Source organism: Microcaecilia unicolor, chromosome 2 (genome assembly GCF_901765095.1).
Source record: "Microcaecilia unicolor chromosome 2, aMicUni1.1, whole genome shotgun sequence".
In the NCBI taxonomy this organism is placed as follows: domain Eukaryota; kingdom Metazoa; phylum Chordata; class Amphibia; order Gymnophiona; family Siphonopidae; genus Microcaecilia; species Microcaecilia unicolor.
In genome coordinates this window covers 324,992,596-325,007,406 of record NC_044032.1, presented here as the reverse complement: position 1 = coordinate 325,007,406, position 14,811 = coordinate 324,992,596, and the positions used below count along the sequence as shown (strand labels likewise).

At 43.1% G+C, this 14,811-nt stretch overlaps 1 protein-coding gene across 2 annotated transcripts in view; it reads right to left on the bottom strand.

Annotated features, from left to right (window-relative positions):
• CORO2A (coronin 2A) overlaps window positions 1-14,811 on the bottom strand; it is a 467,084-nt gene that overhangs the window by 28,441 nt on the left and 423,832 nt on the right. For both annotated transcript variants that reach the window (XM_030194343.1, XM_030194344.1), the window contains exon 9: window positions 8,227-8,339. In XM_030194343.1, the coding sequence (XP_030050203.1) occupies window positions 8,227-8,339 (113 nt within the window). The remainder of the gene's footprint in view (window positions 1-8,226; window positions 8,340-14,811) is intronic.

Genomic DNA, 14,811 nt, shown 5'->3' with positions numbered 1-14,811 from the left:
CAAGCCTCAAACAGTTATGATTTTATATTTAAATCGTTTTATTAAAATATAAAAAGAAACAATATTCTATACTACTGTTGTTTTATAAATCACAAACAATACAGAACAAGGATCAATAAAACCCCTGTCCCCCCTCCTCTTCAAAAATATCCCCTCTACTATCAGGAAAAAGAAACAAGCCAAATTACTACAGAATGCTACATAGAAAATTCATGGTAACAGAATACTTCAGTCATACACACAGAACACAAATGCCAAATACGTAATAGCCGACCAAAAATGATAAACATAAATTAAACCAAAATCCCAATAAGCCACACCAAAAAAATAGAAAAAGATGCATTTCCTCCTACACTGTGCAAAATATAAAGATCACACATGCCAGGGATGGTGTTAGGAGAGTGCAACTAGGGCAACTGCCCCCTTGCCAGAGAGAGTCCCAAGCCTGCTAGAAGCTGAAGAAGGCATGGCCTACAGGGGGCTTTGGGGTCCCCTCCCAAATTTCTGCCCTGGGCCCCAGCCAAGTCTAATATCAGCTCTGGCAGGATACACATTTCAAGTCTGACATATTCTAATTACAAAATAGAAAATAAAATTATTTTTTCCACCTTTTGTTGTCTGGTCATTTTATTTTTCAAGGTGCAGGAGAAAGTGGGATGTTTGACCACGGAAACATAAAGCCTGGAAAGATGGATCTTAAAAACACGTGTTTATTGATGAAAAATGACTCGACACAACAGTTGTGTTTCGGCCGTTAGGCCTGCATCAGGAGTCTAGAAAACACATATAACATATACATAAGCATAAGATAAAAACTAAACTAAGATAAAAGACTTAAATATAAAAATTAAAACGTAAATAATGATAAAACAATTAATAAAAATCTTACAGAATGGGAGGAGGAAATGACGTCACGATCCAAGGTGGAGGTCTAATTGAGGAGCTCCGCCGGGGCCGAAAATAAGTGGCGCTAAAAAGCTTACCCTCACGGCGAGTAAAGGATCGGGAGTGAAGGAGGACGTCCCTCTGGGCTATGCCACCAAAAAAACCATTGGAGCGCTTTCGCTACACCTCGGACTGGCGCAAAACAGCGGGCGAAGGGAAAGCGGGACTGGAGCTGAAGGGAACCAAGATGGCAACCGCCTCCGAAGCTCAGGACCCTGTGGTAAGGGGCGAAGAAACGGCAGTGGCAGCCTGCATGCTGCAATCTGATGTGGCCGGGCTGCTCCAGGATTTAAAAACAAACTTTGAGGGGATCAGGTTGGATGTCCAGAATGCCCTTAAAGAAATAAGAGCAGAGGTGCATGACCTAGGGTCCCGCGTGGGCGAAGTGGAAGAGGGGATGGTGGCTCTCCAGTCAGAAGTGGATTTAATGCGCAGGAAAGCAGCAGAGGAACAGGGGGAGCTGAACCAGCTTAGAGACCAAGTGGAGGACCTCGAAAATAGGTCACGGCGTAACAACCTCAGGTTTAAGGGTATCCCTGAATTAGACATTTTTACGAACTGCGAGGTTGTTATTAAAGAACTTTGCCAACATATCTTGTCTCTCGGGTTAGAAGCACATCCCCCGGCGATAAGCATACAGCGGGCGCATAGAGCATTGGGACCCTGTGGAGCCCTTCAACCGAGAGATGTGGTGGTGTGCTTTCTGGATTTCCCGTTAAAAGAACAGATCCTGCGGCAAGCCAGGATGAGCAAGGAGATCGTATAGAAAAATTACAAAATAGAGGTTTTTCAGGACCTGGCCCGCTCCAAGTTGGTGAAGCGGGGAACATTTAAAGAAGTTACCCGATTTATGCTTGCTAGGGTGATCAAATATCGATGGCTGTTCCCCTTTGCAGTTTGGATCACTGTTGATGGCAAGTCTCGCAAGGTCACAACACCGGAGGAAGTGTGGTCGGTGTTGAGGGCCCTGGGCTGCAAAGAAGTTCCGGCACAGAGTCCAGACACGCGGGCTCAAGCAGTTCCTCGACGGGACTCTGCATGGCAAGTGGTGGTCGAGAGAGGCAAGAGTAAAGACAAACAAGCTTCCTAAGAGGTACACTGTTGGGGCCGTCACACATAACAGGGAGAACATTGGTACACCATGTTCGACTTTATGCTGGCACTGGAAGGGGGCGATAGTGTGGGAGAATTTGGGAAAAGCGAGAGGAGAAGCTGAATATGAGGAGGGATAAGGGACATGTTTGATGTGGGGGGGGGGGCATAGAGACACAGAGGAGGGTGATGGCCATGTGAAGGGGACAGAGACACAGAAGAGCAATGCTGGACAGGACAAGAATAGGAACAGAGAGAGTGGAGATGCTGAACATGGTGGAAGGATGGGGCAAAGAGACAGGGGAGATACTGGACAGGGCAGATAGGAACGCAGAGGGAAGATGGATGGTGAACATGGAGAAAGAAATGTCAAAATGGACAAGGAGACCATGGTAAGAGAGTTAAAATTTTAAAAAGCAGAAACCAGGACTCAGACAACACAAATAGAAAATGACAGACAACAAAGGTAGAACAAATAATTCTATTTTCTATTTATTTATTAGAATATGTTAGTTTTTGGAATGTATATCTGCCATATCTGGTGTAAGACATTGCTGGGGCCTCTGAAAGAAATACTCACTTATTGGCCTGAAATCTCCAGCATAGCAGTGACAAATCTTCAGCTTTGGAATGGGCTACCCTTGGTATCTCTGCTCCCCCTCCATCGGTAGCAGGAGAGCCATTAGTAAGATGTCATCTCCTGCTCCTGCAGGGCCAGTTTCATAATAGAAGCTGCAAAATCTCACAGCTCTTATCGTGAGACTAGTTCTGTGCCTTTTTATTTTTATTTCTCCTGTGTTGTTCTGCTTATAGAGAATGTGATTTCTCAGTGTTTCCTGTTCTAATTTTTGGTCTTTTATTCTGTAATTGGTGAGGGTTAATCTGTGTTCTGCATGTGACCAAGGTGAGAGATTTGCTGGTATATAGTTTGTGTGGGTCTGACTTGTTTGGTTTTTCCAATAGGAAGCATATTGATATTCTATATTTTTACTGCTGCCTCTGTAAAGGTACAGTTATAAGTATTTGTGTGTTTTAGAATTGGTGCTGTTAAGTTTGCTACATGGGCTCTGAGAAGCATCTTTGCAGGATTTAATTTCATAAAGTATGTGGCATTGAAGAGTTTTTGTGTTGCTATTATTGAGGTGCTGCCAGAATTTCTGGTGAGTGATGCGTAGAGGAAGCACTGACAGGGTCAAAACTACTGCTTTGTGCATGTGACTTCTGCTGCACATGGTGTCATTATATTATGCTTCCATTACCCACTTTTTAGGAGGTAAGGATCTTCTGTGTTTATCACAAAATTTATGGAAGTTGATTATGATTTTAGCTTCCAAGAGAGACAAAGTTCCTGACAGTGTTCCCAAGAAAACATCTAGTCATCCAGTCTGCCCAGTTATGTTGTCCACATTGCTATGGACACTTCTCAGTTGCTATCACAGTGAGACCATTTCAAAGAATGTCCCTATTTGTAACAATAGTTTATTTGACTGCTCCTTCATAAGAAGGGGGTGGAAAGAAAACTAGAAGGATACTTGAACTTAATGTTAGCCTCAGAAAGGAGAGAAAGCAGTAGAACCAGAGGAAGGGAAAAGAAAACGTCAAAGGTATTTACTTATTTTAGTAATACAGCTTATATTTCAACAGTTTTTATTGATGACAACTCCAAAAGTACAAATCCACTTTAACATAGCAGCCTCAAAACAGTTGTACAGAGCTCAGTGGAACAACACTTCAAACATGCAACATTACGTACAGCCATCAAATTTTGTAATATAACACTTATCCCACCCTCCCCCCAAACCCTATTCTGTATTTAACATTTATGTATTAACTATTGTTATGGATGAAAACGCATTACTAGCAATTCTTTATTAAACAATAAAAGTCTGATAACAGATAATTCTATCTTAACCCATAAACTTCCATATTAAACTCCAATAATCGTGTCTCGTGTTTTGCTCTGTGTATTATTACCTCGTTTAAGTCCCAACAATGTTTACAGACGAGACTTCTGAATATTTTTCTTCAAAAGAAACTTCTCCAAGCTTTTATTGCATGTAACTCTTCAATTTACATAGAATCTTACCTTTTACAAAACTATATCCCCTTCCTCCCTCCCCCACCTCCCTCCCCTCTATCCTCTTAAACCAACTTTTTACTTCATGGCGTCCCTCTACCTCTCCCCTCAGTATAATTATCAGAGTGTAGGTTAACGTGTCCGGATTCCCCTGGCACTTTACCCCATTTTCTGAGGCGGACTACTCTAACTATGCATACTCCACTAACCACTCCCACTCCTAAAATTTTTAGCCTCTCTCTCCTTCCTTCTCATGGCTCGGTCAGATTATTGAGCACTGCACTTCGTGCTTTATGAGAAATTTTTTGCAAGTATCTGTTCCAAATGGAAATGAATGCTTTTCTTTTCTTTGGGGTGCCTCGTGCTGCTCTAGCCTCCCATAACATCAACTCATGAAATTTATTCCTCCAAAGCCAGATGGTGGGTGGTTCCTCTTGCATCCAATGTCTCAATATGCATTTTTTCCCCACTGTGTATGCCTTACCCAGTAGGAGATCCGTGCTCTTATCTGAAAGTTTGTAGGCCCCCCTTTTATTTAGTACCACTCCTCTCCAAGAGGGAATTAACCTGTACCCTACGAGAGTCTCCAAATAATTATGGAGCCTTTTCCAAAAGATTTTCACTTTGTCACAACTCCAAAATGCGTGCAAAAATGTGTTTCTCCCTCGTCTGCATTTTACACACTGAGCCTCCGGTGCACAACCGGCTCTTGCTGCTTGTGTTTGTGCTATGTGTCCCCTGTGTATTATCCTGTACTGACTCTCCTGCAGCTCCGCCCCGCCCACTTGTCTGGGGATGTCTTTTATCAATTTTGCAAAATTTACCCCTTTCAGTTCATACCCCAGATCTTTGCTCCATGCCTCTGTTAATGCTCTATAGTTTCGGGGCTGGCAGAGCAACAGCAGAACCAGATGCAAACTAGATATAGACACCTGGCCATGTGCGTCCACTTTTAAGAAGTCTTGAAGTTTTTGTCCCAATTTTGAGCCCAAAGCCTCTTGGTCTAAGCTATGCCAATAATGATGTAATTGTCTATATGTAAAGTAATCTGTGTTGGTTAAAGACAGCCTCTGCTGCAGGTCTGGAAATGTGTATAATCTTCCCTCTTCGTTTGCTATATGTTCAATTAGGGTGATTCCCATGTCTGACCATCTCTTGAATATCCGAGCTTCCAATCCAGGTGGAAAACCTCCATTTCCCCGGAGTGGAAGCTAATCGCTAACGTTAGGGTGTTGATTCCAAGCTGTCATAAGAAAGCGCCAAATCTGTCTTAAGGGTTGTAATAATATACTTTTCTTACACATTGGTGGTAGCTCTTTGGTTTGGGCCTGTAACAAAAAGTTTATGTGCCAAGGTGTATATAATGCATGTTCCCATCTTAGCGGGGTAAATTGTTCCGTGTCCAATATCTAGTCATTTAGTAATACAGCTTAATAAGGCATAAGTAGAGGGATATGTGCCACTGCAGTAATTATTTATTGATCTGTGTTGAGAAAGTGACCAGACTCAGGTCTGCTATAATGGCAAAGTTTAAGTTATGGGATAATGCAACTTTATTTTAAAATGTCAGTTTCCAAAGTTTCCATGTGCGTATGTGGTTTATGTTGATTGATGTAGGCAGTGGTGTGCTGGTAAATTTTTAACAACAGGCTCTCTCCCCGGTCCACCTCGGCGCCCTCCCCCCCCCCCCCCCGTCCACCTCGGCACCCCCACATCCACCTCTGCGCCCCCCACCCACCTCTGCGCCCCCCCCCCCAAAAAAAATTGCAGAGCTGGCTATACCCGGGGGGGGGAGGGGGGGGCAACACATTACTCTCTCCAGGAAAAAAAAATTAAATGATCCCAGGTTCCAATCTAATTCATGTTTAATATGGGATAAAATGCCTTAAGTAAGTAAATAAACATAAACTTTTAACGTTCAGCACCTGATTCTCAAAGTGGACATATTCCAAACACTATAATGAAAATAAAATTATTTTTTTTCTACCTTTGTTGTCTGGTGACTTTGTTTCTCTGATCGTGCAGGTCCAGTATCTGATTCTGCTGCTCTCTATCTGTTCCCTTGACTCCGTTTCCAGGGCTTCCTTTCCATTTATTTCTTTTCTTTCCTCCTTTCTTCTTCATTTCTGGTCCTCCGCATACTTGACTGTACAGTGGATCCAGCTTCTGCCTATTTTCTCCATCCATGTGCAGTTTCTCTCCTCACTTCCTTTTCCCTCATCTAATCTCCTTCCTCTATCTTCCCTCCATGTCCAGCATTTCTTCTCTCTCCCTTCGCTCCCCTCCATCCATGTCCAGAATTTCTCTTGCTCTCCCCTCCATCCATGTCCTGAAACTCTCCTCTCTCTCCTGCCCCTCTCTATCCATCCATACCCAGCAATTCTCTTCTCTCCCCTGCCCCCTCTGCCCATCCATGCCCAGCAATTCTCTCCCCTGCTTCCCTCTGCCCATCCATGCACAGCAATTCTCTCCCCTGCCCCCCTCTGCCCATCCATGCCCAGCAATTCTCTCCCCTGCCTCCCTCTGCCCATCCATGCCCAGCAATTCTCTCCTCTGCCCATCCATGCCCAGCAATTCTCTCCCCTGCTCCCTCTGCCCAACCATGCCCAGCAATTCTCTCCCCTGCCTCCCTCTGCCCATCCATGCCCAGCAATTCTCTCCCCTGCCCCCCCTCTGCCCATCCATGCCCAGCAATTCTCTCCCCTGCCTCCCTCTGCCCATCCATGCCCAGCAGTTCTCTCCCCTGCCCCCCCTCTGCCCATCCATGCCCAGCAGTTCTCTCCCCTGCCTCCCTCTGCCCATCCTTGCCCAGCAGTTCTCTCCCCTGCCCCCCTCTGCCCATCCATGCCCAGCAGTTCTCTCCCCTGCTTCCCTCTGCCCATCCATGTCCAGCAGTTCTCTCCCCTGCCCCCCTCTGCCCATCCATGCCCAGCAATTCTCTCCCCTGCCTCCCTCTGCCCACCCATGCCCAGCAATTCTCTCCCCTGCTTCCCTCTGCCCATCCATGCCCAGCAGTTCTCTCCCCTGCCCCCCTCTGCCCATCCATGCCCAGCAATTCTCTCCCCTGCCTCCCTCTGCCCATCCATGCCCAGCAGTTCTCCTCCCTCCCCTGCCCTCCCGCTCCCATCCAGGTCTAGCGATGTCCTTCGCCCCCCCATCCTCCCTGCCTCCCTGCCTTCCCTGCTTGCTTCTCAGGAGTTGGTTCGCCCCCTTAGTCCCGCCGCGGGAAAAGGAAATGACGTCAGAATGCGGGACTAAGGGCGCAAACCAACTCCTGAGAAGCAAGCAGGAAAGGCAGGCAGCTGGAGACGGGCAGCAGGCAGGCTTTAGATAATGCGGCGCTTCGAGGCAGGTAATTGAAACAAACGGGAGCGGCAGGGGAGGATGGGGGGGCGAAGGACATCGCTACACATGAATGGAAGCGGGAGGGGAGGTAAGCATGGCACCCTCCTGCCATGCTTACCTCGTGCAGTGGAGCCGGCTCGCCCCCTACAACAACCGGCTCGCAAGAGCTGTCAAAATTTAACAAGCGGCTCTTGCGAGCCGGTGCGAGCCAGCTCCAGCACACCACTGGATGTAGGACAGACTGTTTACTTAGAAATCCGTTATCAAGTGCACTCTAAGGCATTATTTAGAAGTACACTTATATGGCTAGTGCCCCCTCAAGTTAACTTTGCCCCCCCCCCCCAAAATGTCAAGTCTGTCTTCGCCCCTGGCAGTGACTGGAGATCACTGCCCGTCCTACCTTAGATGCCAGGGCATTCTTAAGGTAGGTCTGTGGAGCCTACAGGAAGGTAGGATTATTTCAGAGGAGGGTAGATGCTCTTGGGGGAGGGTCTTTGGTATGGACTTCGGGGAGTACTGAATAAAAAGGCGATTAACTACAATAACATTTTTAAGCAGGCTACTGTGATAAAGATATATATTTTTAACTACAGCTACACTATTTCCACTTATAGGCCTTCCGCTCATGTAAAAGACACTACTTGCATGTGTAAACATTGTGCCACCTTCTAAAATGACATCCTTAATCTGTTTGACAATGTAGCAGGCAGTGAATACTGGTTTACCAGTAAAATGGCATGACTCCCAAAATTGAACAAACAACTTACCTGACGGGGTACAAATATTGAGACTGGTTCAATAAGGCTTTTAATAGTGATTAACTTGTAGAATCTAAAGATTTCACAGGTAGATACGTCCAGACCCCTCTTTGGCATGACACCTGCCAGAAAGATGAAAGTCTTTATAAAGCAATAGAATAAATGATGTATAACAATAAATAATATAAGTTAATTCCTTTATTATTCAATGCTTAGATTATTGCAACTCTCTCTTACATGGAGTTCGTACTCAAGATCTTTGCCACAATAGATAGTGTAGCATTCTGCAGTTAAATTGATTACTGGATCCAAAAGATATGACCATGTTGCACCCCTCCTTCAGGAGGAACATTGGCTCCCTATCTCTCACAGAATTTCATTTAAGCTGCTGTCTTTGCACTACTTGGGCATCCCGCTTCATCTCATGTCTCCTTATCATGTATCCCCACCTAGGACACTTCATTCTTCACAGAAAAACAACCTGGTAGTCCCATCATTTTGTTCTCTTAGATTCTACTTTATTCATATCTGAATCTTTAGAATATCAGGTCCCACACTCTGGAATGCACTTCCAACTATATTACATATGGATCAGTACTTTTCAAGATTTAAAACTGCTTTTAAAACTTTTCTATTTAATGATGCCTATAATCCTTGATTTACTATGGCCTCAGTGTTTCTAGCCTTCATGCTCTGTTGGTTGGCTCAAGATTTTGGCTTTTCGGTATGTGTGGGATACTTTTTATTTTTTTCTCCTCTCTTATCTTTCCTGTATTATGATGTAATTCGATTCCTCCTATGTTTAATTTGTAAATTGTAAACTGCTCTGAAGTGTGTTCTAAGAGTGGTATATCAAATATATTAAACTTGAAATTTATGTATTTTTTAAATCATTTATTTATAATTTTTCATTTTACAAGGGTCACTTGCAAACAGTAATACAGAGATGACTGTACATTAATACAATATTAGAGGAAAACAATCTCAACTAGATAAATGGATTATATACAATCTTTCTCTTTCTTAGGCCACAAAATAAATAGGGAGAGTGAAACAAGACAAGGAGATCAATGAAACAACAGTAAACAAAGAAAACGTGGTATTAACCTGATTATGCCCAGTTATTATTTATCTGAATCATTATTCCACATTGATCGTCTGGTTGGCTTCTTCAAACCCAAGACGGTGTATAGTCAATTAATTTCGTTGGCAACAAACTTATTATCCAATATTAGTGGAAATAATACACCTGATTTCATTTTTTTCTCTTTTAAAACCAGAAATTATTTAACAACTAGTAAAAAAGGCCCATTTCTGACACAAATGAAACGGGCGCTAGCAAGGTTTTCCTCGGCTCCCCTGCAGCCACCCATGTCCAGCGACCCTCCTCTTCCCCTGCAGCCACCCGTGTCCAGCGACCAGTGGCGTAGCTACATGGGGCTAGGGGGGCCTGGGCCCCCTTAGATTTGTTTTGTTTTTTGTTACATTTGTACCCTGCGCTTTCCCACTCATGGCAGGCTCAATGCGGCTTACATGGGGCAATGGAGGGTTAAGTACATAAGAAATGCCATACTGGGAAAAGACCAAGGGTCCATCGAGCCCAGCATCCTGTCCACGACAGCGGCCAATCCAGGCCAAGGGCACCTGGCAAGCTTCCCAAACGTACAAACATTCTATACATGTTATTCCTGGAATTTTGGAGTTTTCCAAGTCCTTTTAGTAGCGGTTTATGGACTTGTCCTTTAGGAAACCGTCCAACCCCTTTTTAAACTCTGCTAAGATAACCGCCTTCACCACTTTCTCCGGCAACGAATTCCAGAGTTTAATTACACATTGGGTGAAGAAAAATTTTCTCCGATTTGTTTTAAATTTACTACACTGTAGTTTCATCGCATGCCCCCTAGTCCTAGTATTTTTGGAAAGCGTGAACAGACGCTTCACATCCACCTGTTCCTCTCCACTCATTATTTTATATACCTCTATCATGTCTCCCCTCAGCCGTCTCTTCTCCAAGCTGTATAGCCCTAGCCTCCTTAGTCTTTCTTCATAGGGAAGTCGTCCCATCCCCGCTATCATTTTAGTCGCCCTTCGCTGCACCTTTTCCAATTCTACTATATCTTTCTTGAGATGCGGCGACCAGAATTGAACACAATACTCAAGGTGCGGTCGCACCATGGAGCGATACAACGGCATTATAACATCCTCACACCTGTTTTCCATACTTGCCCGGACTTGCCCAGAGTCACAAGGAGCTGCCTGTGTCTGAAGTGGGAATCGAACTCAGTTCCTCAGTTCCCCAGGACCAAAGTCCACCACCCTACCACTAGGCCACTTCTCCACTCCAACCCCTACCGACGACCCGCTCGACCTCCCCCCCCCCTGCCAACCCTCCCCCGCCGTGGCCTACCTTTGCTGGCGGGGGACCCCAATCCCCGCTAGCCGAGGAGGTCCTCTTCTTCCTCCGAAGGCTTCGTTCTGTTTCTGATGTCCTGCATGTTGTACGTGCAAGACGTCAGACTCACAGAAACAGAACAAAGCCTTCGGAGGAAGAAGAGGACCTCCTCAGCTGGTGGGGATTGGGGTCCCCCGCCAGCAAAGGTAGCCCACGGCGACAGCAGGGGAGGATTGGCGGTGGGGGAGGTCAAGCAGGTCGTCGGCAGGGGTCGTCAATAGCGGGGGGGGGGGGGTCGGTAATGGGGGGGGGGCTAACATGCCCTCACCTCGGGCTCTGGCCCCCCTCCTGCCGAAGTCTGGCTACGCCCCTGCCAGCGACCCTCCTCTCACCCTGCGCCCACTGCAGCAACCCATGTCCAGCGAACCTCCTCTCTCTCCTGCCCCCCTCCTGCCACCCATGTCCGGCGACCGCCTGCCCCCCCTGAAGCCACCCATGTCCAGCGACCCTCCTCTCTCCCCTGCCCCCCTTCAGCCACCCATGTCCAGCGACCCTCCTTTCTCCCCTGCCCCCCCTCCAGCCACCCATGTCCAGCGACCCTCCTCTGGACATGGATCAGCTGTGAGGCGTGTTTTTTCCCCCCGGGTTCTGAAGTTGACATCGTAATGGCTACGGTGATGTCAGCCTGATCTACGGAGCCTAGCAGACCAACTCGGAATGAGCCACGGTCCCAGGCAGCAAGTCAGAAAGTTGGAGGTGAGAATTATTATATAGGATACAAACACTTGAATCTCTAATCCAATTCCCACTGATTAAGGTAATCCCAGTTTCACAGGCTTCACTCCTTTTGAATTAATATACTAAGAGGAATCATTTCAGAGGAAAAGAAATTTATGTATTTATAAGTCCATGTCAAAAGCACAGGCCTCTACTCCTGTATTATAGCACTCCCTGCACAGATATAGTTCTGCATTCCCCAAGAAAGTCTGTTTTATAAAATCCATACAAGCAATGTGGGAATACCAAGAATACTGGAGGGAGGGGGAGGGGGAGCCAGGCCCCCGAGGCTCCTGTCTGGCTAAGCTCCAGATTTGGACAGAATTCACAAACTTGGCTAAGATGTCTGTGCTCACACAAAGCAAAGCAAACAGTGGATACAAAAAAGTCCTCTCTCAAGTGGTGTCTTCTGAAACAAGTTCTTTATTGCAAAACAATTAAAACAACGACCCGACACGAATCGTGTTTCGGCCGTATAGGCCTGCGTCAGGGGTCTATAAATAAATGAACATAAATACAAATCATTAAACAAACATTTAGATTTCATGTGTAACAAACTGAAATAAAAACATGTATATGTATAAACAACCTTAAAAATGAGGTATAAAAATGCATGCATCAAGGAACATACCTATTCGCTTCCAATCAAGAAAGAGAATATGTAGATAAAAATAATAACTGATCAACTTTCTGCAAATGAAATACTCTATAATAAAAAGAATACAAAAGAACATTACATATGACATTTAAAAGGTAAATGTAAAAATAAAACACAAAATGATATATCCCATTTATATTATTCTAACATTTAAAAAGAGTGGAGGGGTAAGTAATAAATGTTGATAATACAAGCACATGCTAATGTATATGCATCTCTACAGTTTTTAGCAACATACAAAACATAATTTAAAAAATAACAATAATGCAGAACCCTAAAAAACATAACATATAAACACCAATTGCCAATGAATAAATGAATAAATCATAATATAATGAGTATAAGAAGGACCAGCCGTATGATAATGTTTTGAGGAAGACGAAACACAGATCTATATGCGAAACCAGAAAAACAGTAGATTATGTAAAAATGTTTATGTAACTGTATACATGATAAATGAGAATATGTAGATTAAAATATGTGAATAAAAACACGAGATATGTAAAAATTATATAAAAAAATAATAATTGTATATATAGAGAAAGACACACAAATGGGGAAACCGGGCATGTGACTTCAAAGGCATTTCCCATAATGCAAGCCGCACAAATGTAAAAGGAAAAAACGGAAAAAACATAAAACGCATGCTGATACCATAATAAACCTCAAGACTATAAAAATATGAAGGTAATCAGCATAGAACTTTGAAAAGAGTAAAATAATAAAACAATAAAAAATGAGGCATTAGTGGACTTTGACAGAAAATACTTCAGCTGTAAATTAAAATACATATGCTGATTTTAAAACGTGCCAAAGCGTCACTGATATGTTAAAACAAATAAACGCTTCCATGGTTCATACAGACGAATAAACGCTTCCAAGGTTCATGCAGATGTCGTTATATGTATATACTCAAGTGTTAACCTTCTCCCTTCTAATCGCAAAATTATATGTCTGTGGGTGCTCGTAGGGGCACTGTTAAAAAGGTCGCACCCATCCGTTCTAACCGAAGACCAAAATCTAATAAAACGCCACTTGAAACTTAGGTCTCACCTATGTGGAAGACGCTATGTACTTTTACAAAGGCTCAATCGCAAATTAAATATTGCCACATACCGAGTCCAGGATGCTACTACATAGACTTCTCTATCGAGCCAGTACTTCACAAATGGAAAAACGAAAGCAGAACTGCCGGACTACAAGAAGATTTAAAATAAAACAGCGGAAGTTACGTCACGCCAATCCCGTGAGGATATATAAAAGATCCTATCTAGATAAATACTAATTGTGCGCTGCTAAAAGAAAGGTAAAACGTATTGTGAGCTAAAACTTAAGCAGTGGGCAAATGAAAAAAGTACAACGAAAAGATAAACAAAAAAAGAAAACGAGAAAAAAATAAATTAAAACAGGAAATGACGTCAAACCGGTTGCATCACGAAAGAATATTTTGAAATACCATATCCAGAGGTATATGTGTCGAAAATTAAAAAATAAAAAATAATAAATAATGAAGACTTAGGGGGGTATACAAAACTACCTACCCAAATACATTAGTAAAACTCATGTGCAAAAAATTAAATAGACATAAAAACGCTGTGCCAAAACGCACAAGGAGCTACGTGGGAATGCTTATCTGCATAAGTGTGAAGGATGAACCTTCACACGATATCCATGCTGCAAACTCCATCAAGCGATCTATAATTGTGAACATAACAAAAAACATATATGTAAAAATCATTTTGAAAAAAAGATATCAAGTAACCTCTTGTGCACTTGTTGCTATACTTTCTAAACAAGGACAGCATTTATTCGGCCGGTGCTGAAAAAAGGGGGGGGGGCACCAGTAAAACCATATTGGACTCTAAAGAGGTCAAGCAAAAAAGTATTAATAGTGAAGGAATGGCTATATAATAGGTTCAATCGAGAATGTATGATCGAATACTAATCACACTGTTTAAAAGTTGTAATATCAACATAAAACAAAATACCAAAAAAAATGTGTCTAAAAAACAGATGCGCATATATTGATCTGTGTTGTCATCTTAAAACCTATCTTACAAAAAAGAACTCAAATCTGTATCAGTGTTAAGACCATTTGGTATAACTGTGTTTAGAGTATATATTGTTCTTTGTTCTTCTCTTAACAATTTAACGTCAATATTGCCTCCCCGCCATGACATATATATCTTTTTGTATACAAAAAACCTAAGATCTTCTATGGTATGATTCTTCTCAGCCCAGTGTGGAACCAATGGGGCACTTTGCACCTGTCTTGTCAAACAACTCCTATGTTCTATTATTCTTGTTTTCACTGCCCTTTTAGTTTTCCCCACATATAATAGACCACAAGGACATTTAATAATATAAATTACACCTACAGTATTACAATCTGAAAATTGTTTGAGAGAATAGTTTTTTTGATTATTCTGACAATAAAATGATGTTAAAGTCAAAGAATGTTTGCACACTGAACACCTACCACAAGGGATATGACCATTAACCACATCTATAGTCGAACTAGAACCTGGAAGGGTGGATTGTACCAAAAATTCTTTCAAGTTACGGTTGCGTGAATATGCTATCACTGGTACTAAATCAGTAAAGCACTCTTCTGTTTCTAAAATATGCCAATGTTTTTTGATAATTTTTTTAATACCTCCAGAGAATTGTGAAAATTTCAATGTACAAACTAAATCTGGGCTGCATTTGTCTGTCTTCTCATATAAAAGATCTTGTCTATCCTTCCCAATGGCCTTTCTTAAACTCT